Here is a 23,462-nt window from a genome sequence, read left to right on the forward strand (position 1 = left end):
GGGGCGCAGCGCAGCTTGTCATCACCCCACCGGCCGGGGCGGGGGCTCGGGAGCGCTGTCCCGCATCCCGCCCCGCATTCCCCCCCCCCCCATCCCCATCCCCATCCCATCACTCCCCGGCGGGCACGTCCAGCGGAGGGAGGGAGAGGGCGGTGGGGTGGGGGTGTGAGCTACCGCGGGCCGGTCCCTCCCGGCCGGGCGGCGCCGGGAGGGGGGGCGGCGGGGGCGGGCGCTCTCCCTGCCGCCGAGTAGTACGGTCCGGGGGAGGCCCCTTGGCGGCGATGGGGGCGGCGCGGCCGCAGTGAGCCCGGCGGGGAGCGGCGCGGGGAGCGAAGCTGCGGAAGGGCCGATGGCGTTCAGCGCCTGGCAGATCCTCTCGCCGGTGCAGTGGGCTCGGTGGACCTGGTCGGCGGTACGGGGAGGAGGAGGAGGAGGCGGCGGCCCCGAGGGGGAAGCCGGAGGGGCGGCGGAGGAGGAGGAGGAGGAGGATTCGGCGGTGGAGGGCACGGCCCTCGGCTTCAGGCAAGTGACCCGCGTCCCCCAACCCCGGGTCCGCCGTCCCACGGGCCCGGGGACACACGCAGGGACGGGCACGCCCGGTCGTGCTCCCCCATCCCCGCCTCATCCTTCCCTCCGACCCCTCCGCCCTGCGCTGCCCGCTCGCTGCCTGCCATCAGCTTGGCTGCCCGGGGAGGGGAAAGGGGGGGGGGTGTCTGCAGCCTGCACCGCGGGAGGGGAGGGAAGGAGTTGGGTGGGGGGGCACAGGCTGCGGCCGAGCCGTCGCGCTGGCTGGGGCTGCTCTGCGGGGAGGTGCTGCGGGCACACGGCAGCAGCAGCAGCATCGAGGGGACACCGGCGGTGTGGGGAGGGGATGGCGGGGTGTGGGGAGGGGGGATGCTGGCAGTGTGGGGAGGGGATGCCGGTGGGGTGTGTGTGGGGAGGGGATGCCGGTGGGGTGTGTGTGTGGGGATGCCCGCAGTGTGGGGAGGGGATGCCGGCGGGGTGTGTGTGTGTGGGGATGCCGGCAGTGTGGGGAGGGGATGCCGGCGGGGTGTGTGTGGGGATGCTGGCAGTGTGGGGAGGGGATGCCGGCGGGGTGTGTGTGTGTGGGGATGCTGGCAGTGTGGGGAGGGGATGCCGGCGGGGTGTGTGTGGGGAGGGGATGCTGGCAGTGTGGGGAGAGGATGCCGGCGGGGGTAGTGTGTGTGTGGGGATGCTGGCAGTGTGGGGAGGAAGATGCCGGCAGTGTGTGTGTTGGGGGTCGAGGGGGGGGGTTTGGGGATGCCATTGGTTGGGAGCTACCGCGCCCTTGAAGGTCGGTGGTGTCCGCTCGGGCAAGACCTGACAGAAGCGATCCCTGCGAGAGGAGGATGGGGACGTGCGGGGTTGGCGGGAGGAGGGGAGGGGAGGTGGTGGCGGTGGGGGGGGGGGTGGGGGGGATGCTCACGCTGTTGTTTCACCTGCTCTCTCCCTTTTCCGTTTGCTAGCGCGTCCCGCTGGACAGCAGAGAGTGGCCGCCGCAGGATGCCCACGGCCGCCCGGCCCAGGAGCCGGTCTGGCTGGATGTATAGGCAGTGTGGAGGATTTCAGAGCTAGCCTTGAAAGCGGTAATTCCTCACTCTTTTCCCCCCCTCCTCGGCAGCTCGGACTCCGAAGGTAATTTTGAGACCCCCGAGGCAGAAACGCCGACCCGCTCCCCACTAAAGGAGTCCTGTGAGCCAGCGCTGGGACTGCCAGAGCCTGAGGCCAAGATCCAAGGTAAAGAGCCAGCCTGCACCTTCTGCTGTTCAGCTTTCTGCTCTGGATGAGGAAAGGCAGGGTGGGGTCAAGGAGGAGAAGTCACTTGCTTTCAATAATGCCTCCTACGTGGGGTTTTTTTGGGGGGGTGATATCCTGGATGCTTCAAATGCCAGGGTTTTGGGGCTGTGTGCTCAGGGCTGTCCTCTCACTGCGATGCTTGTGTTGCTTTGGAGGAGAGGGGGCTGCAGTGTGGGCTCACAAGGGTCTGTTTGTTGTCCCCCCCTCCTTGGCTCATGCCCAAAATGATCACTGTGCTGTTTTATGACTGCCAGTCACAGCCCCCCCACCTTGCTCACCCTTGGCTCTGGTGCAGGAGCTGATGTGGTCCTGGGTTTCTGTCCCATGGGGGCTTCGTTGTGGGGGTCTGTCTCCCAGAGTTAGCAGCTGGGTGTCTTTGCTGTCTGGCTGCTGTTGAAGATCCAGAAGCCTGATGCTGTTAAACTCCATTTCTGGAGAGATTGGGAAGGATCTGCTGAAAACGTGGGGGTTCCTTTGCCAGCAGCATCCCGTGCTGTTGCTGGTTTGTCTTTGCATCCCACACTGGCTGCTGCTCCTCTGAGTGCTGCTCTCCATTAACCCTTTGCCTTCTGGGCACCCCCAGAACTGGGAGGTGGTTTCGATGCTCTGGGACCTTTGCTGGAGGTGGTGAGGGCAGGGACGAGACCTGCCCTGTCCTCTGGGACTGGGCAGTGTCAGGACATTTGTGAGCCCACGGGGGGTGTCTGCAAGAAGGCAGCCCCTCCAGGGTGTGGGGAGAGGGTGGGAGGTCCTGGGGGAGCTGCCCTGAGCATCCTCTGCCCTCACTCGCTGCTGCTGGGTGCCTGGTACAGGACTTGTGACGCTGCACAGTGGGCTGGTAGCTGACATTGGAGCTTGTGGCTGCGTCACCTTGGTGGTGACAGGGTGCTGTGGCTGTCCTCCTCCAGTGGTTTCACTGTTGGGATTGGGTCTGGGCACCCATCAACCATCCCTGTGGGACACACAGCCTCCTTTGCCTCGATGGAGAGGAGGGAGCACTCAGTTTGTGCTGCCAGTAACCATCATAATCTTGGCATAATCCTTCCCTTTTTTAAGGAGGGATGATAGAGGCATCTTTAGTTTGGGGGGGATAATGCCCATGGAGGGGGAGAGGGGAGGTAAAGGCTTTCCTAGCAGGTATGAGGATCATTTCTGCCAAAGCTTCTCAGGGAGCATATTGCTTGAGACCCTGAAATGTGCCTGTGCCCCTCCATCCTGGGACAAGCAGTTCCTCGTGGCCAGCCTGGCACAGCAGCGAGGGAGCCGGCTGCTCCCTGCAACACAACAGCCTCAGTGTTGTGAGGCTGCTGGGATGATCTCTGCTAAAAGCTGTTTTTTCCATGCTGGCTGCTGGAGAGTTGGATGTCAGAGGAGGCAGGGCCAAACCCACGGGTGTGACTGTGCCCAGAGCTCCATCCCTCCTGGAGCTTCGGCTCCATCCCTTCATCCTCTGAGAAGGGGGCTGGGCAGGGATTACCTGGGCTCAATCGAAGGGATTGCAGTGCTCAGGAGGCGTCCTGTGGTGCTAAATCACCGTAATCTATACGTTAAGCCTTCATCTTCATGATGATGCTTCGCAGCAGCGTTGTACCCTTCCATCTGCTCCAGAGCAGTGGCAGTGATGGATGCTGTGACTGGGAAGCAGCCCAGTGGTGTGGCTGCTCAGCAGCACTGAAACTGCTGCCCTGTCACATGGAGGGGGCAGCAGCAGAAACCCCCAGGCTGTGGGCAAGCATTCATAGAATCATAGAATCCCAGCCTGGTCTGGGTTGGGAGGGACCCCAAGGATCACAGAGCTCCAACCCCCCTGCCACAGGCAGGGACACCAACCTCCAGGCCTGGAGCTACACAAGGTTGCCCAGGGCCCCATCCAACCTGGCCTTGAACACCCCCAGGGATGGGGCACCCACCCCCTCTCTGGGCAGCCTGTTCCAGCCCCTTACCACTCTCTCTGGAAAGAACTTCCCCCTAATATCTCATCTCCCCCTTCCCTCCTCCAGCTTCACTCCATCCCCCTTGTCCTGCCAGTCTCTGCTCTTTTAACAAGCTGATTTCCCTCTTTAACAGGGGAAGGCACATTTGGGCAGGCACAGCCTCTCCTGGAGATACCTGGATGCATTAAACCTTGTTCTCAGAGACAGAAATTCAGCTGACCCCATCACCCCCCCACCTCCACCATGGGGAGGGGAGCTACTATCAGGCTTTCTGCCCATTCAGGGTGGCTCCAAAGCTTCATCTCCTAGTTTATGTTGCTTCTCTAGTAGCAGAGGCTGTGATCCCACCCTGTTCCCCTCGCTCATCCCCCCCAGAAGGAGCTTTTCCCTGGGTAAGGAGACGAGCAGGAGCAAGAAACCCGGATGGGAAGGGGCTGCTTGGCTTTCAGTTCAGTTCCCCTGGCGCGGAGGCACACGGGGGTTTTCCGGCCCGTTTGTGGCAGCACCGTGCTGCTGCTCTGCTGCTGCTTCACAGCAAAGGTCTAAAAATAGAGCAGCGCCCGTTACAACGGCAACAGAAAGGAGGAAGCTGAGCCCCAGCTGAACGCACCCAGCCAGGCATCCTGCGCTGGGCTGCGGGGAGCCCCCTCTCCCCTCTCCCATTTCCCCTCTCCCCCCCCCCCCCCCCCGTGGCAGCCTGCTCTGGTGGGTGAAGAGAGGGTTCAGAGGTGGTCATGAAGGTGGTTAGAGGGCTGGAGCAGCTCCCCTATGGAGCTGGGCTGGGTCAGGCTGGAGAAGAGAAGGCTGTGGGGGGAACCTCATTGCAGCCTTCCAGTCCCTGAAGGGAGCAGAGGAACAGGAGGGGAATCAGCTTGTTAAAGGGCAGAGACTGGCAGGACAGGGGGATGGAGTGAAGCTGGAGGAGGGAAGGGGGAGATTAGATATTGGGGGGAAGTTTTTTACAGAGAAAGTGGTGAGGGGCTGGAACAGGCTGCCCAGAGAGGGGGTGGGTGCCCCATCCCTAGGGGTGTTCAAGGCCAGGTTGGCTGGGGCCCTGGGCAACCTTGTGTAGCTCCAGGCCTGGAGGTTGGTGTCCCTGCCTGTGGCAGGGGGGTTGGAGCTCTGTGACCCTTGGGGTCCCTCCCAACCCATCCCAGTCTATGGTTCTATGAACCTGTCTGCCTTGTCCTGGAGTTCCATGGGCCATTCAGCAGAGCTTCAGCCCCAAAGGGGAGGAGGATGAGGGCAGTGAGACGCCCAGGGAGGCACTGGCTGCTTCTGGAGGCTGGTTTCCCTGGCAGGAGACATGAGTGGAGGGAGTGCTGGGCAGCTCTCCAGCGTGACTGCACGGGGGTGGCGGGGAGCTGGGGCTCGCTTCGGGATGTCACTGCACACACAGGCTGTGGAGGAAGAGGGAGAGCTGCAGGCAGCTCAGCTCAGCTCAGCTCACTGGGGTTGGGAAGGGCTCCCTGGGGAGCAGGCAGTGCTGCACCGATGCGATCAGGATGTGCTCGGGATGCTGGTACCCAGGTAGCTGGCGGAGGTGCTGGGCAGACCTTGGCTCTTCCCCAGCACCATGAGGCCCTTGGGTTGCTGGTTCCTGCATCCTGTGTGATTGTTCCTGCAGGAACACAGGCTCCCCATGTTTGGCAGCTGGTGGGAGGCTGAGGAAATGCAGGGAGGGAGGGGGGAAGGAACCGCAGCTGCCTGGCTGGAGCTGGTAAGGGGGGTGTGTGTGAATCCAGGGCCAGGCTGCTTCCCCCAGCCCTTGCTGGGCAGGAGCTGTGTGGGATGCATCCCAGAGGGATGCAGTCACCTCTGGGGCTGCTTCACAGGAAGGGTTTGGAGGTGGGGAGGGGTGGTTTGCCTGCTCGCATCAGCAGGGACTGTCACCCCATCCCTGTGGGAAGCAGCTGGATGGTGCCCTGGGAGCACCCGTGGTCCCTGGCAGGTCCCTGCAGTGAGGGCTCTGCCCCACCAACCATCACACTCTTCATCCCAGCAGTGGAATTAATTGACCTGGGGGTGTTGGCTCCTCTGTACAGGGTGATCTTGGCACTGATGTGAACTCGCCCTGATGTGGCCTTGGTCCCCAAAACTGTGGTGGTCCCCTGGGGAGGGCAAATAACTTGGCACAAGCAGAAAACAGGGACCCTGGGGCGTTGTGTGAGTGTTTTGGGGTGCAGAGAGGGGCTCTTGCAGTGGAGGTGGGCACCCTCCCACCCCCCCCCCCCAAGCTCTCATCCCTTCCTCCTGGCTCCTCAGAGCTGTTGCTTGGACCCAGAGTGCAGTGGGAACTCAGACAAGTGATTAAATACCTGTCTCATCCCTGGGGCCTCCCTGGAGAGGGGGGTGGGGGGGGAAAAGTCCCACTGAGCTCCCAGGAGGGGATGGCCCTACTTCAGAAACCAGCCCATCACCCCCCACCTTCACCATCCCAGTATATTCCAGTTCCTCAGCTTCTTAGACTGGCTGGGCTGGGCTGTGCCAGCAGGCAGAGAGGGGAGCAGAGGAGCTGAGCTGTCTCAGGCCACAGAAAACCAGTGAATCCCCAAACTGGGTGACCTGGGAGGGTTGCTGGTTCCTGTTTTTGTGAAGAAATGGTTGTGCTGAGGGCATGCACCAGCCCTTCTCTTCCCCACCCTGCAGACACCCACAGCCAGGAGAGGCGGTTTGCGTGCCGGCTGCTCGTTACTCAAGAAGTAATTAAGCTCTACCCGGGTTAGAAACCGGGCTGGGCTTATGCCTGTGAGAACAGCAGCTGCAAAACCTTCCGGGGGGGAATGTGAAATGCATTTCAAAGGTGCCTTTTGCCCTGCCTTGGAAGCCTGCTCTTCTCACCCAGGGCGAGGGGTGAGGGTTTGGGACCGCTGAGCAGCGCAGCAAGAGGGAGGATGCTCTTTGGGGGGGCTCTGGGAAGTAGGTTTTCCCTGGTTCCCTAATGATGGAGAGAGGGGACCTGGCAGGGCTTGGCTCGGAGTGGTTCCTGGCTGCACTTCAAGTACGTTTCCACTGGGTTGGTGTTTGCTGATGGGGTTTTTTTTTCTGGGGCAGCCAGGCAGCAGCTCTTTGGAAGCAGCTCTTCTGCAGTGGGAGGGAGCTTTGTGTTTTGCAGTCTCAGGGTGCACCCAGCCCCTCATGATTCATCCCCGTGGCTTTTAGTGGCCTAGGGATCAATTGTGAGCCATCAGCTGAGTCAGGGGTGCTGGCTTAGGGTCTGGGACTGGTTATTTGCCTGATTGGCTTTTCTTCTGGCAGTGTGGTGGGGTGACCCTGGCTGGGGGTTAGGTGCCCCCCTCAAAGCTACTCTGTCACCCCAGGCAGGGAAAAGAGGTATAATGAAAGGCTTGTGGGCTGAGCTAAGGGCTGGGAGCAGTTATTGTCATGGGCAAAACAGATTTGACTGGGGGGGGGTTAATTAATTTATTAATTAACATTGCACCACCATTAATATATTTTAATATATTAAGATCAAATAGATTGATAATTATTACTCATGAATATTCAGACAACAATTCAATGAGTAAATACAATAAATAATTGGTTAATTTATTAACTATTAATATAATAATATTTAAAACCAATATAATAAAATTAATCTATTATCAAACAAATCAAAATAGGACAATGGGACATAAAAACTAAATCTTAAAGCACCTTCCCCTCCCCACCCCTCCTTCCTTTCTGGGCTTGATTTCTCAGCAGCATCCCATTCTGCCTTATCTCAAGGGGTCTGTGCAGTCACCCCTGGTTGAGATGTGGGAGAAGAGGTGCTGGGTGAAGGTGGCACTGGGTGTTGTCCCTCTGTGCTGAGATCCTGGCTCTGGGTGCAGGGTGGGTGTCGCTTTCAGGATGCTGGGTAGGTAAGGAGCTTCCCCATCCCCTGAGAGCAAAGAAAAGATTAGAACAGTAAAAGGATTTAGGAGGAGGGATTGGAGTAACAGTGATTAAGTCATGGAGCAGGATTTGTGATTAAGGAGCTCCTGACAGCCGTGTGCTGAGCCTGGCTGAGATGTGCAGGCAGGATTTCTGCAGGCAGGGCTGAAACTGCTCTTTTGGGGGAGGGGGGTGTCTCACTGTACCCCTGTGCCCCCCCTCCCTCCTGGCCCACAGGCACCCAGAGTTTTTCCTCTCCTGGTGCTCTGGCTCCTCACATTGATGCAGCGATGCTGAGCGAGGGCAGGGACTGCAGGTGGGTGCTGTGTCTGGAGGGACCCACTTTGGGCATCTCCACGGGAGGGCAAGGGGTGTCAAGCGATACCCCCTTGGGTAAGGGGGCAGTGGAGTCCTGCCAAACCCACCCTCACACCTCGGGGAGCAGCAGCTGAGCTCTGGGGAGCGGTTTCCATCAGGCAGTTTCCCTCTGCATCCCCTTCCCACTCACCTTGGGGCCCCCTTAACCACGATTCGTGGTGTCTTCTCCTGTCCTCCTGCCCTACATAGTTCTTGGTAGCATCTAGCTCTCTGCCCTGGCAAGCAGAGACTTCCTGCCACTGCCATTCCCACTGTGGTCGGTCCTGGGCTGGGAGCCCATCGGGCTGTGCAGAGCCCCCCTGGGTGGGAGCAGGCAGTGGGGAGAGGGAAGGCACAACTGGGGATGCTGGTAGGTCTACCAGCGTGATGCAGACCCCTGAGGAGCTCGTGCTCTGCCTGGGAAGTTGTGGATGTGCTGCTGTGTTGCTGGGCTTCAGGCTTAAGAGAAAGTTCTAGAAGCCCCAGCCTTTGCAGTCATTTGGGTGGGTGGGTTGGCTGAGCTTTGGGGGCCGTGCATCCCCTGTGAAATCTGACCCCTGGAGCAGGAGTGAGGAGGGGAGAGGAACCCCTCTGGAATAGGGGTGTGTGGCTGGCTGGAGTAGGGGGTCTAACCACCTCCTTTTGTCTTTGCAGAGCCCCCTGGCCACGGTGACCTGCTGGTAGGGGAAGCCCACCAGGACAGCTCGCCAGGGAAGCACCCCAAAGATGAGGCTCAACCAGAGGCTGGAGCCCCCAAAGCCAGCTTGGATGCTAAAGAGGAAACCAACCCTGAAGACTCATCCCTGACACAGCCACCAGCTGAAATCCACCCTCCAGCCACACTGGGGACTGGGGCTGACACTGGCTGTCCCACTGTGCCCACCACAGAGCCGGTCCCAGTGCCCCATGAGGGCAGAGCCAGCCAGGAGAGGGTCATGTTGGGAGAGGACCCAGCAGATGATACCAGCACGGGGCTGGTGGAGCCCAAGGCTGATGCTCTGTCCCAGCAGTGCTCGCCCAGCTGGAGAGGGAAATCACCTTCACTGGGGGGGGCAACGGAAGAACCCACAGAGGAGACCCCGGTGCCCCAAGCATCCTATGGGATTGAGCCAAATGAGAGCAGAAACATCTTTGTCACAGGGGGCTGCCAGCTGCAGAGCCCCCCACCAGCATCCCCCCACCGCCTCCCCCATCCCAGCAGCAGCCCCGGTGAGCTGGAGGGGGACCCGAGCCCAGAACCCAAAGGGCAGGTCCTGAAACCTGAGGGTGATTTTCCAGAGGGGGGAGAGAGCGTGGAGGCCAGGAGAGCTGTTCCCAGGAAAGGCAGCAGGATCCCAGCCAGCAAGGTGACACCGAAGAGGCACCGAGAGTCCCCCAAGAAAACAGCTGAGAACGCAGAGAGGGGTCCCACGGAGCCACCACCACACCAGGGCTCCCCCAAACTGGGTTCCACACACTGGGACAGCCCAAGTCTGAACCCCTTTGGAGCCAGCTCAGCCCTACAAAACTCCCCCACTCTCCCCAAGGGCTCTTACCAGTTTGACCCGGACAACTTTGACTCCCTGGATCCCTTCAAGCCCACCAAGACGCTGGCTGGCTCCACTGCTGACTCCTGCCCTGCTGCTGAGAACAGCCTCAATGAGATCCTGGAGTCCCAGGCGCTGGAGATGCCAGAGGATCTCACCAAAGGCAGAGACTCCCCAAAGAAGCCCAAGTCACGCCTGATAACGTGAGTGCCGCTGCGCACAGCCAGCATCCCCCCTCCGTTCCCCTGAGCCATCCCAAAATACCACGGTGCATCCTCGGGTGCTGCTGTGTCCAGCCCTTGTCCTGGTAGAGGAGCAGCTCCTCTATCCCTACCATGCTCCACAGTGGATGGGAGGAGAGGGATGGGTATCCCGGAGTGGTGCCGATGCTCTGAGTCCCAGATGGAGCAGGGAGGGCTGATCAGGACCTGCATAGGAGGAAATCCCTCTTTTGGATTTCTACCTCTTTGGAAACCCCTTTGGGGGCTCCAGCTTGAAGTGTGTGTGTGGGGGACCAGGTTTGAGGTGCTGTGGGGTCGTGGAGTCAGGGCAAACCTAAACTGGAGGCTTCAGCCTGGGTTTGCCAAGTGTGTTGGGTGTTGAGCATCTTCTGGGGGAATCAGCTGCTGCTGGGATGTTTTGTGTTTCCTTTTGGAGAGAGCAGAGGTTAAACAGGCAGATGTTGGTACTGTGCAGGCGGTAGGATGCTTCTTGTCCCTCACTGAACTAGTGAGGTGCTTGGAAGGGAAGGTTTTAGGAGAACAGGGTTTTGGGGGCTGGGTTGACAGTGAAGCCCAGAACAAGCTGCTGCTCTGCTAACGAATGGTCTGGTGGGTTTGTACAGAGAAGGCAGGTAAAAACCTCATGGGCAAGGGTGTTTTTTTCACCTGGAAGTACTTTGTAGGGTGTTGATGCTTTCTAAGAGTCGGCATTCCTGTGTGCTGGAGCTCTGGCAGCAAGGGGAAGCTCCCATTTGGGTTCCCTCCCCATCACTTCAGAGCAGCGTGGGCTTCTCCGGGCACTCTCCTGCCCCAGCAGCAGGATTTACAGTTGAATCTCATCTCACCACCCCAAATAGGGAATGCCCAAGGGGAGCATCTTTTATCTGTGTGTTCCTTCCACAAAGGCAGAGCATGGGCAAGTCGCTGTGCTTCTCCAGAGGAGAGTTAACACCCAGGTCTTTCACACGCTCTTCTTCTCTCCATCTGTCTGTCTCTCTCCCTGTCCATGCTTTGGGGCATCAGGACCACTGAGCAAGTGAAATTTCTCTGTTTTCTGTTGTAAGTACTCTCTTCTCTATTTATTCCTTCTTTTCCTTTGCTGGTTTTCTTCTCTCTCTCTCTCTCTCTGGGTGTGTGCTGGCCCCACTCGTCTCCACGGCATGCCGGCTCCTTCTTTCCCTCTGACTCCTGCTCTCCGCTGTCTGGTTTGTGTCTCTGCAAAGATGGGTGGATTTTAGGGCTGAAAATGAGGGACTGAGGGTGTTTCTTACCCCCTCCCATGCAAAACCACCATGCAGGCAGCTGGAAAGTGTTGGGGGGGGGGGTGTGTGAGGGAGTTGGGGGCTGTCTCCTCAGGGAGTTTGGCTCCACACACGTCTCTCTTCAGACTTTGGTGGCTGCCGGAGCTGATTTGCTTGTGGCTGTCCCCTGAAGCATCCTTTCTGTGCCCAAAGCTGGGCTGTGGAGCTGCTCTGGGGGGATCCTGGATGGGGATACAGAGCAGAGCCTGAGTAAAGCAGCCCCCCTTCGCTGCCCTGCCCTGCTGCAGTGGAGCTGTGCTGTACCCCCAGCATGAGGGTGCACAGCAGGACACCGGTGAAATATCGAGTGCGCCGTGCTGTGTGCCCAGCCGTGCTGCTGCCCAGGGCTTCCAGCCCACAGGGGCGACTGGGTGACCCCCACTTAATCTCCCAGGGATGCTCAGCATCCCTGGATGCTCTGGGCTCCATCCCATGTCAGAGGAAAGGGGCGTGCTGGGCTTAGCTCCTGATCTTACACCATCCACACCAGTGTCCTTCTTGTCTGCCCAGTGCCACCTGCCACGTGCACGGGCAGAGTCAGCGCTGGGCTCAGGTGCTGACGTCTGTGCCTCTGCTGAGGACTGAGCTGCCTTTTAGCAGCACGGTTTCAGCCAGGGGATCTCTGTCTCCAATGCAGATCCACCCAGGGTTGGGTTTGACCATGACCCATGTGTGGGTGGCTGTGTGTGTCCCAGCTGTGGGGCAGAGCTGGGGTGTCTGCCTTGGCTGCCCTCTCCCCTTTCCACATGCCCTTGAATTCTGCAGCTGGTTGTGATGGGGGAGAGCAAACCAGTTCCCAGATGGTGACACCTGCCCCAGGAGATGGGGCAGGGTGGAGAGGGGTGGGTAAGGACCTGGTGAGCTGTGGCTTAGCTACTGGAGTTGAGTGATGGAGAAAACCAGTGGAGGGAGGTTTTCCTTCAGTCTGACCTTGGGGGGTGTGTGAGTGTGCAAATGAAACCTGTGTGTGCTGTGCCACGTGGCTCTCTGTGCTCTGCTGACAGGTGTATGTGGTGGGACAGGGAGCCTGGGGTGGCTGGGGGATCACTCTTTAAATCTGCTTGAGTCCCCATGGTGGGGAGCACAGAGTCCAGTGGTGGAGACCCCCTCCCTGGTGTACCTGTGGTGGGCTGAGGGAAGATGCTGATGCTGGAATATCAGGGTGCAGCCAAGCCTGTGGTCCTGCGTGGCTGAGCCCCAGGGTGGTGCCTGGGAGAGCTGCCTCGCTGGAGAGCACCCAGCCATGGGACCACCATCCTGAGCTGAACCTCCTCCCCTCCACAAGACCCTTCTCCTCGGGACAGCGTTTGGATCTGGCCAGGGGAGGAGCAGACAAGGCACGGATCACTGCCCTGGTGCTGTCCTGTGAGCGAAGCAGAGCTCTCTGGTGGCTCTGACTGGAGTTGGAGACACATGGATGCTGTGGAGATGTCCCAGACAAACCTCCAGCCGTGGGGACGGGGCGTGAGCCAGCCTGGACACGGTTCCTGCAGCAGCCTCGTGGGCACACAGCCATCAGGACGCTGTCATGCTGGATGCACAGGGCCAGGATGCAGCAAGGGAAGCTGGTCCTTGCTGGCAGTTGCCCCCCTCTCTCTGTCAGCACCTCGGGGTCCTTTCTCTGCTCCGTACCTTTGGCAGGAATAAACACTTCTGAGACGAACCCAATTTGCTTTGTGGTTGTGTGTGTGTGTGTGTGTGTTTGGGGGTCTGTTGGTTTTCTTTTGGTTCCCTTGTTCCTCCCGTTGGTTCCAGAACGTTCTCTGCCTCGATATTTCACCGGTGAGTGGGGCTGCTGGCATGTGGCAGGGTGCAATGCTAGTGCTGGGGCTGCCTCCCCTTGCTTGGGCTGTCTCGCACGTGCCCCCCCCACCCCCCCCCCCCAGCATCCTCCCCATGTAGACACCACCCCCACCTCCCCTTCCCCAGCTCCAAGACCCCCTGCCTCAGCTGGCTGCTTCTCTCTCCTCTGCAGGAGCGGCTGCAAGGTGAAGCAATACGAGACACAGTCCCTGGTCCTGGATGTCTGTGCCCAGGTAGGTGGGAGCTGCTCCTGGGGAGCTGCTGGCTGGGCACAGGGATGCTTGGACAGCAGCGTGGGCAGTGGCTCAGCGTGGCTATAGCCATGGCAGGGTGTTTCCCTGAAGGCAGCAGCTCCTGTGGGATGAGCATCTTCCCCACAGGCAGGGAGAGAGCTGTGCTTGGGGCTCACTCAGTTCAGCCTGTCCCTTGCTGGGGGGGGATGATTCCTGGCCAGTAGACACTGTTTGCAGCGTGGTCCGTTAGGGAACGGGCGGTATCTCAGCGTGGGCCAGGGCAAAGCACCAAGCTCTGTGGTTGGGTTAATGGAATTTACTTGTTAATCACTTTCTGTCCCCAGCACCCTGTGTTTCCTTCTGCTGGAACCCACCAGGGAGCCGGTGGGGAGCAGCTTGTGGGTGGATGCTAAGCCTCCCCCTGCTTTCCATGGGCTGTCCAGGCAGGCTGGTTGCCTGATCCATATGGATTAGCTCGGTCCTGCTTAACCTCCTGCCTTGATCCCACAGGATGAAGGAGCCTTGATCTCAGACATCCCGGATATTGCAAATCGGGATGGACATGCCACTGATGAGGAGAAGCTGGCCTCCACCACCTCCACGCTGAAACCAGCTGGGCTGGAGAAGAAGGGGGAGCCAGAAGATGACCTGGAGTACTTTGAGTGCTCGAACGTTCCCGTGCCGGCGGTGAAACACGGCGTGGAGGCAGGTGAGGAGCACCCTGGCTGCCTCTGGCTCCAGGGACACGCTGTGTGTGCACCCAGGCAAAGCCCTCCTGCCTTGCCACAGCTCACAGCACTGGTGAAGTGCTCTGCCCACGTGGCACTGGGGTCAGAGGTGGCTTGGGGTGGTCAGGCTCCCTGCCCACAGCACGTGCTGTGCTCCCAGTGCCTCTCTGAAACCAGTGCTCACGGCAAGTGGAGCTGAGGGGCAATCACACCCCGTTCTGATGGGGTGTTCTCGGTCTGTGCTCTGCTTCTCCTGGGTTGGGGGGTGCTCAGAGCTGCTGGGACTCTGCTATGCCCTGGTCAGGCCCCACCTGGAGTGTTGTGTCCAGTTCTGGGCTCCCTGGGATCAAACAGACAGGGATCTCCTGGAGAGAGTCCAGAGGAGGGACACAAAGATGATGAAGGGCCTGGAGCATCTCCCCTGTGAGGAAAGGCTGAGTGAGCTGGGGCTGTTCAGCCTGGAGAGGAGAAGACTAAGGGGGGGACCTTATTAATGTTTATCAATATCTGAAGTATGGGATGCAGGGGAAAATGGGCAGCCCCTTTTCAGTGTCTGTGGGGACAGGACAAGGAGTGATGGACTCAAGTTGGAGCACAGGGAGTTCCACACCAACATGTGGAAGAACTTTTCCCCAGTGAGGGTGAGGGAGCCCTGGGACAGGCTGCCCAGGGGGTGTGGAGTCTCCTTCTCTGGAGAGATTCCAGCCCCATCTGGACACCGACCTGTGTGCCCTGTCCTAGGGAGCTGCTTGGGCAGGGGGTTGGACCCGATGAGCTCTGGAGGTCCCTTCCAACCCCTGTGACTCTGACTCAGTATCCCAGCACAAGGCCTGTGGATGATGGAGATCTCCATGTCGCTGCAGAAACCCTCCTGTAAAGCTCCCTCTGGCGTTCTGCTGTCTGTCTGCAATGCAATTAACCCTCCTGACCAACTCCATTACAAGATAATTAAAAGCCAGATGACGGGACGTTTAATCAATAGAAAAATTATAGGTGTGAGCAGGAGGGTTTGGTTTGCAGCTCCCCCTTCATCATCCCTCCTGAGCTGCCGGCTCTCTGGAGAGGAAACCAGCCCTTTATCTCCCAAGGGAGGGAGAATTCAACACTCAGCAAAGAGCCTGGGGGGGGTTTATTTATTGCTGTTGGCCTCAGAGGGCTGAGCAGGGGTGCTGGGGCTCAGCACCGGTGCTGTGAGCTATGGCAAGCAGCCCCTAACCACAGATAAATGGGTTGGTGGGGGGGTCTCTAGGCAAGCCAGGGTGGTGTTGCCTCCATGCTTTCCTAGCTGGGCTCTGACCATGCTGGTTCCTCTGCTCGGTTAACCCTTGAATAGCCGGTCGTGCCTGCAGCTGCCTGCGGGAGTTATGGGCTGTATCCCATGGCAGGGGAGGAGGAGGGGGGGGGGGAGGTGGCTTTTATCAGCCCTTCGCTGTAGATAAGAATAGCAGGGGCCATGCGGCAGCTCCTTCGGAGGCTGCGGGGCCCAGCTGGTGTGGGCTGAGGCTTTAGTGCTATTTGGAGTGTCCCACGCCAGCTGGGCTGCACCCCAGGGATGCATCCTCCCTTCCTCCTCCTCCTCCAAGCCCGCTGCGGTCCTGGCAGTGGCTGGTAGCGGTGGGGGGCTGTGGGGACACGGGCTGGATTGCCACCAGAGGGGGGTGTTGGTTTGGAGTGTGGGATGAGCAAACGCCCAGGGCAGAGGCGCAGGATGCGTCCCGGCTGCCAGGGTTGGAAAGCGAAGGGCAGGGACACCTTCCTCCCCCTTGGGAAGGGAGGTTCAGGGGATGTGCAGACCCAGGGGTACCTCTCGGCATCCCAGCAAATCTGAGTGTCCCACCAGGCTCTGCTTTCCAGGTAGCTAAGAGGTTGTCTTTCCTTCTCTTTAGGCTTTGAGAAGGAGAGCACCAAGCAGATGGAAAAGGATGGGCCTGGCATCTTCCCTGTGAGTGCCTTTTGCTTCCTCCCCCCTCATCTGCAGGGAGGCTGGGGGGGTGGGGGGGGGGCTCTGCCATCCCCTTGCCCCACCATGCAGAGGGCTGCGGGGCTGGGGGTAGGAGATGCAGCAAGTGCTGCTGTAATTCCAGGAGTGCTGCTGAAACCTCCCTGCAAGTGAGTTTCTCTGGGAGTTAAAAATCCTTGGAAAGCCCACGCAGGGACTTGATATCCATGGGGGTGATTTCCCAGCAGGGCAGAGGATGGTTTCCTCCCTGGGTGGGTGCCCGATGCTGGCAGCGTGGGAGGGAGAGATGCTGGTGGTGGAGCTGGTGAGTAGCAGGGGCTGCAGCTGTGGGAGGGCAAGGAGAGCAACCACAGCGTTTGGGAGAGGGTGAAGGAGGTGGGGAAGGGCCCAGCTGTGGGGCAGGGGTTGTGTCTCATCGAGTCCACCCGTTGGTGCCTGTCCCTTCTACAGGGCATCCTTAGAGGCTGCTTTCAAGAAGGCAGCTGGCAGCAGAGGAAGCAGGGGGGGGATTAATACAAGAAGCCACCCTGGCAGTGGCACATCTGCACAGGGGCACCCCCCAAATTGCCCCTGAGGAGCTGTTGGAGTGGCCCTGAGACCCCTCCACTGCAGGGGGACCTTGTGCCAGCTCAGCCACCCTGGAGCCAAAGCTGCTGGAGGTGGCAAGCAGATGACAATGAGATTAGCCACATCAGCAAAATCAGCTTCTCTGAGACAGATTTAACTGTGCTAAGCCCCACAAGGACATTAGGCAAAGTGAACCTTTTGTTTGGCACTGGGGGGTGGGGGGGCTGTGGGCAGACTGGGCTCCGGCGGACACACTGGGGTCATCCCAGTACCACAGTGCCAGAGGGTTTGCCCTGGGATGGAGGAAATTGTGGGTGTTGAGGTGAACCTCTGCTTTTGGGAGGTGCTGTGGGATGCTGCTGCCACCAAACCCACGTCGGGCTGAAGCTGCCCAGACCCAAACCTGCACCCTGGGGTTGGGGTGAGAGGGGGGCTCTCCCATCCTGCTTGGACCAGGGGAAGCACAGAGAGAGAGAAGCCACTTCAGTGCTCTGGTTTCCAAAACACTGCCAAAGCAGCCTGCCTCCTCCAAAGCAGGTCTCTATTTATGGCCTGGCAGCCGGTTCCCAAGGAGATGGGAACTGCTGTGGGCTGTCACTTCAGCTGCCCTGCTGAAAGGAGGAGCAGGCGGCGCTGCAAGCTTCTGTCTGAAGGAATGCTTTCCTGGAGGCTTCCAGGACCCTTCCAGGGAAGGGATGGGGCTGGTATCCAGGCACCTGGGTCCCAAGGCTGAGTGCTAACCCCCCCCCCCCCCCCTTCCCCTGCCCCAGTTAGATCCCTGCAGCGCTGGTGCCAGAGGGAGGAGGCAGCGAGTGATGAGGGTACAAACATTTCAGCCCTCTTAGGAGCACCCCTAATGGAAACAGGAGGGTGCTGGGAGCCCTGCTGAACATCTCTGGTTTCAGAGCTCTCCTGGACAGCTGGGACACTGTGGGATGAGCAGGGCTGTGCCTTGGGGAGGGGAGCAGGAGCTGGGTCAGAGAGGGGAAGCCTGCTTCCCCCACCAGCTCCCTTCTATGTTTGGCATGGTCAGCAAATGCCCCAGCAGTGATTTGGATGCACCAGCTGACAGGGAGGTGATGGGGACAGGTGAGCTGGGCCCTCACAGACCCCCCTCCTTCCCCCCACCCCACATGTGGCTCTCCATCAGCAAAGTTCCTCCAGGCTGGAGATAGATTAAAACCAAAGTGGGGAGAGGGATGTCAGCTGTGAGCACATCTCTGCTCAGGGCTGGGTCTCCTCCTCCCCAAACGGGCTTCAACTGGGTCTCTCCATTGGGGTGCTAAGCCCCAGGATAGCCTGTGGGTGCCCAAAAGCACAGCCCCAGCCCCTGGTGAGAAAGGCCAGGGCAGAAAGGGCACTAAAATCCCTGTATGGGCTCTAGCAGGCTTGGATACTGGGTTTGGATACTGGGTTTGGCTACTGGGCTGTGAAGTGTCAGTGTGTGCATGTGGAGAGGGTTGGTGCCAGAACTGAGGCAGATAAAATGGGGGGCAATGAGGCAAGTGGGGTGAAAAGAAAACCCACACAGCATCCCAGCTGGGTCATTCCCCCCCCTCCAGGGCAACCCTGGGCTGTGCTCCATGGACAAGTCCCCCCCAGCCATCAGCAGCGTGAGCCGGAGCGAGAGTCCCCTGGACAGCATCTGCCTCAGTGAGGCTGAGAAGACAGCTGTGCTCACCCTCATCAGAGAGGAGGTAAGAGCTGGGCACCCCATCCTCCCCACCACCCAGCACCCCATCATCCCTGGGTACCCCCCCACAGCAGCCACCCCAGGGCTGCTCCTTGCCGGACCCTGTCCTGGCGTCTGGGTGGGTGGGTGGGGAGCAGGGTCAGGGTCAGCTCTGCTCTGCCCAGGGTGGGTCTGGTCCCACACACACATCCCAGGGGTGGGACAGCAAAGGGGAGCGATGACCCTGAGCACATCCCAAGGGTCCTCTTGTCTGCTGCAACCTAGATCATCACAAAGGAGATGGAAGCCAACGCGTGGAAGAAGAAATACGAAGAGAGCCACCAGGAAGTCCTGGAGATGAGGTACCAAGCCTCCTCCTCCCATGTTCTCCTGCCCAGAGCTGTGCTGAGCACTCTGCTCCCCGTGGGAGCTGGGTTAGCAGGGCCTCTCATGGGAGGATGCAGCTCAGCATCCTCGGGGTGGGCTGTGGTTAAGACACATGTCCTCTTTGTGCTTGAGCTGCCTTGAGCCTTTTGTTGAAGGAATAAATCCCATTAGCTGCGCCAGCCTGAGCAGCTGGAGGGAGGGGAGGGATGGAGGGAAGGGGGAGATGGAAGGAGGGGGGAGAGATGGTGGGAGCTGCAGCATCCACAGACGAGCTGCTGCCTCTGTGGCCTGGGGAAGGGGTGTCCCTGGGGTGCTTTGCTGGCCACAGAGATGGGAGTGCACATCTACACAAAAACTCTGGCCTCCTACCAGCTTTTTTTTCCACCTTTCTTCCTTCCTTTCCTTCTAGGAAAATCGTGGCTGAGTATGAGAAGACCATTGCCCAGATGATAGGTAAGGTGCCATCACCCAGCTGGGTGTGTGGGGCAGGGGGCTGGCTGCTGCAGCCATCCCCACTGGGTCACTGTGTCCCCACTCCTTCTCCTCCCTCGCAGAGGACGAGCAGAGGACAAACATGACATCTCAGAAGAACCTGCAGCAGCTCACCATGGAGAAGGACCAGGCTCTGGCAGACCTCAACTCGGTGGAGAGGTCACTGTCGGATCTCTTCAGGAGATATGAAAACCTGAAGGGCGTCCTGGAAGGCTTCAAGAAGGTTCTTACCTTGGTTCCCTCTTCCTCAGTCCCTGGGCTCAGGGTTCCTGTGCCAGCCTTGCCCCTGCTTCACCCCGTGCTGCAGCTCTGTGGCTCTCCCATCCCTGCTCCAAGTGCAGGGATCCCTGATCCTTGCTCAGAGGACCACTACCTCCCTTTCCTCTGCCTGCTCTCTGACAGACAACCTCTTTGAGCCTTTCCCATGCCAGAGGAAGGCATTGCTGAGAGCCTGCTTGCTCCTCCTGAGCTGCCAGCAGTGGGATGTCACATCCCAAGCAGGGAAGAGCAGCTTCCAGGGCACTGTGTCCTGGGAAAGCCCAGCTCCACCTGCATAAGGGAAAAGCTGAGTGAATTTAACCCCTTCTTCTTTCATGCTCATCCCATCAGAGCAGCTGGGTCCCAGCACAGACAGATGCACTTTTTAACTCACTCATCTTTCTCCCCAGAACGAAGAAGCCCTGAAGAAGTGTGCTCAGGATTACTTAACCCGGGTCAAGCAAGAAGAGCAGCGTTATCAGGCCCTGAAAGTCCATGCAGAAGAGAAATTAGACAAGTAAGGTCGTGCAGGAGATTGCTGGGAGCGCTGAGGAGCTTCCTGGGATGCTGAAAGACCTTGTTAGGGCAGCGTGGCTTTCCTGAGCTTGGGAAGCAGGAGTTTATTGATGGGAACAGTGGCTTTTTCCAACCTCAGGCTCAAGCAACTTGAAACTGCCATACCTGAGCTGGTGCAGCAGCCCTGGGTGGGCTCTGGGCTGGTGCACCAGCCCTGGTTGGGGTCTGGGCTGGTGCACCAGCCCTGGGTGGGCTCTGGGCTGGTGCAGCAGCCCTGGGTGGGCTCTGAGCTGGTGCAGCAGCCCTGGCTGGGCTCTGAGCTGGTGCACCAGCCCTGGGTGGGCTCTCTGATCTCTGCCTCTTTTTTTTTTCTCCCACTGGGGAAACTGAGGCTCACAGTCAATTTACAGCCACTTAACAAGTTCCCCCCCCCCAGTTCAGCATGTGGGATGAGCAGTAGCTCACCAGCCCATGGTAGCTCCTAGTGAAGTAGGTGAGGAATTGGCTTGGCTTTGCTCTGAGAGAGCAGAGTTCCCATGCAGGGGTCTGGAGGAGCCGAATTAATCCCACTCCACGCAGCTTTTTCCATATGGAACAGGCTGCCCAGGGAGGGGGTTGAGTCACCCACCCTGGATGTGTTTAAGAAAGGGCAGATGAGGCGCTCAGGGCTCTGTTTCAGCACAGGATGGGAATGTTTGGACTTGATGATCTTAAAGGTCTTTTCCAACCTGGTGACGCTGTGCTGGACAATCCACCTCTTGGTGCATTCCAGGAGCCAGGCTCTGCCGGTGCCATGCGGTCCTGGCGTGTTGCTGTGCTCCCCAAAGACCTGACCCCTCTCCCCTCCTCTCCATCCCCCTCCACCCCTTGCAGAGCCAACGAGGAGATCGCCCAGGTGCGCACCAAAGCCAAGGCGGAGAGCGCGGCGCTGCACGCCGGGCTGCGCAAGGAGCAGATGAGGGTGGAATCCCTGGAGAGAGCCCTCCAGCAGAAGGTACCGGCCACCCTGCCTCACCCCTGACAGCTGTCAGGGCTTTGCTCTGGGTTTCCTGCCTTTGAGCATCCTTTCTGTGTTCTTCACTTGTTTTATGGGGTTGTTTTTGGGGGGTTTTTTGGGGGTTGGGGTTTTTTTGGGGGGGTTTTTTGGGGGTTCGGTTTTTTTTGGGGGGTGGTATTTCTTCACTTGTTTTATGGGGTTGTTTTGGGGGGTTTTGGGGGGTTGGGTTTTTTTTTGGGGGGTTATTTCTTCACTTGTTTTATGGGGTTGTTTTTGGGGGTTGTTTTTTTTGGGGGGGTATTTCTTCACTTGTTTTATGGGGTTGTTTTTTGGGGGTTGGTTTTTTTTGGGGGGTTATTTCTTCACTTGTTTTATGGGGTTGTTTTTGGGGGGTTTTTTGGGGGGTTGGTTTTTTTTGGGGGGGGTATTTCTTCACTTGTTTTATGGGGTTGTTTTTGGGGGTTGTTTTTTTTTGGGGGGGTATTTCTTCACTTGTTTTATGGGGTTGTTTTGGGGGGTTGGGTTTTTTTTTGTGGGGGTATTTCTTCACTTGTTTTATGGGGTTGTTTTTGGGGGGGTTTTGGGGGTTGGGTTTTTTTGGGGGGGTATTTCTTCACTTGTTTTATGGGGTTGTTTTGGGGGTTTTTTGGGGGTTGGGGTTTTTTTGGGGGGTATTTCTTCACTTGTTTTATGGTTTTGGGTTTTTTTTGGGGTTGGGTTTTTTTTACTTGGGGGGGTATTTTGGCTGCTTTGTTTTCTTGTTCTTGATTGTGTGTGGTGGTGGGGGATGGGGGGTGGGGTGGGTGTACATCCTCTTGTAAGGGAGGAGGGGTGAGCTCTGCCCAGGCCCTGCTCAAGGCTGGTGTGTGTTTGCTGACTCAAAGCATGGGCAGGACCCCTTAACTGACACAGAGCTTGAGGGGGGGGCTGCAGCTGAGAGGGGGGGGTGTCTCTGTGCAGCACTGGGATGTGTTGGGGGCAAGGAGGGGTGACCACAGGGATCCTTGCAGCACCTGGATGATGCGCAGAGCAGCTTTTTGCAAGGGCTGGGGGAGGAACCAGCCACCCCATCCTGCACTGGCTGGGTGGCAGATGGACTGGGGTGTTTATCCCCCATCTGTGCCTCTGCAGGGATCCACAAGGTCTGCTTTTCTTCCAGAACCAGGAGATTGAGGAGCTGACCAAGATCTGCGACGAGCTGATCGCCAAGCTGGGCAAGACAGACTGAGTGACCCCCCCTACCCCCACCCCCCCACCCCCCAATGCCCCTCGTCCAGCACTCTGCACTTGGCTGCTTTCCTCGTAACGTCAAGCACCTTGCCTTATCACCCAGGAACCCCCCCACCCCCCCAGCAGAGAAGCACATGTGTCCAGCTGCCTGCTCCCCTTGGCTGCCGGACCCCACACCCCTCCCCACTCCCCCCCACACTGAGCAGAGCCCAGCCCTGCCTCAGTTTCCCCAGGTCTCTAGGCACTGGGTCCCTCCCTCCCCACCCCAGTTTGGCTGGGGGGGTGTGTCCCTCCTGGTCTCAGCAGCAAGTGGCCACTGTGCCATCTGTCTGTTGGGGGGTGACACCCCCCAGCTCTGTCCCCCTTGGCTGGGGTGGGTTTAGCTGTGCCCTTACATGCTCTGTCACTGACCTCATGGGTGATGCACAAGGGAAAGGAGACCTGGCACGTGGGGAGGCAACACAGGGGCTGTGGGACCCCACTGTAGGTGGTTTGGGACCACTGGTGTGGAGCCCCTGGCTGCAGCAGCCTGATAGGTTTTGGGGGAGGCAGCTGGTCCCAGTCTCTGGCACGTGGGTGATGCGTGGCACGGCACATCCTTGCCCCTGGCCCCGCTGGCCTGGGAGGAAGGAAGCCATCATCTCTGCATTGGTGCACTTTATTAGCATTCATGAGCACTCAGCCTCTCCCCTGGCTTCTTCCACCCCCCCCCCCTACATGTCTCAGTTCACCCAGGAGCACGGATATGTGTAGTAACTTAAGTCCTCTCCAAGGAGAGCCTGGCCAAGGGGAGCGCAGGAGCCTTCTGCTCCGAGGGTCTGAGGCAGGGGGAGAGCTTGGCTCTGCAGAGCTGGGACTTGTCCATCCTCCCCACACACACCCTGGCACTGCCCAGGGCTCGTTAACCTGGGGTTATCAGTCTGCTTTAACAGGCACAAAGCCAAGCCCCCCCCCCCCCCCCCCCCCATGCCCCCTCCTCACCATTGGTCCCCACTCTGTGGGGAGGTGAGTTCTCTGCTTTGGATGTTGCAGGGGGAAGGAAGCAAACCCAGAACTGCTTCCCAGTTCTGCTGACTGGGAGCTCTTTTCCCCTTACAGAGAAGCAGGGAGGAGCGTGGCACTGCCCTGGGTCTGGTGCTGCTGTCAAAAAATACCCTTCCAGCACTGAATATTGAGAGAACCACACAAAAAACCAGCCTTTTACAGGCCAAGGCAGAGCCAGGCAGTGGCAAAATACGCTTTGAAATCCCTCTGGATGTGGCCCAAACCCTGGCATTCCATGCAGAGGGGTGCAGAGGGGTTCACTGCTCGGGATGCTCCCAGCTCCAGCTGACACGCTGAGGTTGCTTTGCACTGTGCTGGGATCCAGGATGGGGTGTGTGGGTGGGTGTGTGTGGAGGGAGGGGGTTGGCTCAGCTTTAGGGCATTTAAATCCATGTGTGGATGCCACGCTGTGCCCCCCCATACCTTCCCCCAGGCCCTCCCAGTAACACCACTGCCCGCACCAGCCTTGCCCAGTGCATCTTGCTGCTGCACACACCACTCAGCATCACCTTTTCCTGGCGTGCTGAGGGCTGGGTGCTGGT

The 23,462-nt window shown here is 59.0% G+C and overlaps 1 protein-coding gene across 1 annotated transcript; it reads left to right on the forward strand.

The window, feature by feature from the left end:
• Window positions 1–349: 349 nt before the first annotated feature.
• TACC1 (transforming acidic coiled-coil containing protein 1) lies at window positions 350–21,874 on the forward strand (the record flags this gene model as incomplete). Its single annotated transcript, XM_084273923.1, has 14 exons — window positions 350–522; window positions 1,643–1,758; window positions 8,640–9,714; window positions 10,756–10,791; window positions 13,009–13,069; window positions 13,580–13,778; window positions 15,684–15,739; window positions 17,887–18,021; window positions 18,282–18,358; window positions 18,793–18,836; window positions 18,938–19,098; window positions 19,544–19,650; window positions 20,523–20,643; window positions 21,806–21,874. 14 exons carry the CDS (start codon window positions 350–352, stop codon window positions 21,872–21,874), a joined length of 2,430 nt encoding a protein of 809 aa, XP_084130049.1.
• Window positions 21,875–23,462: the final 1,588 nt, after the last annotated feature.

The sequence above is a fragment of the Gallinula chloropus genome (assembly GCF_964237585.1).
Source record: "Gallinula chloropus genome assembly, chromosome: 21".
Lineage (NCBI taxonomy): Eukaryota > Metazoa > Chordata > Aves > Gruiformes > Rallidae > Gallinula > Gallinula chloropus.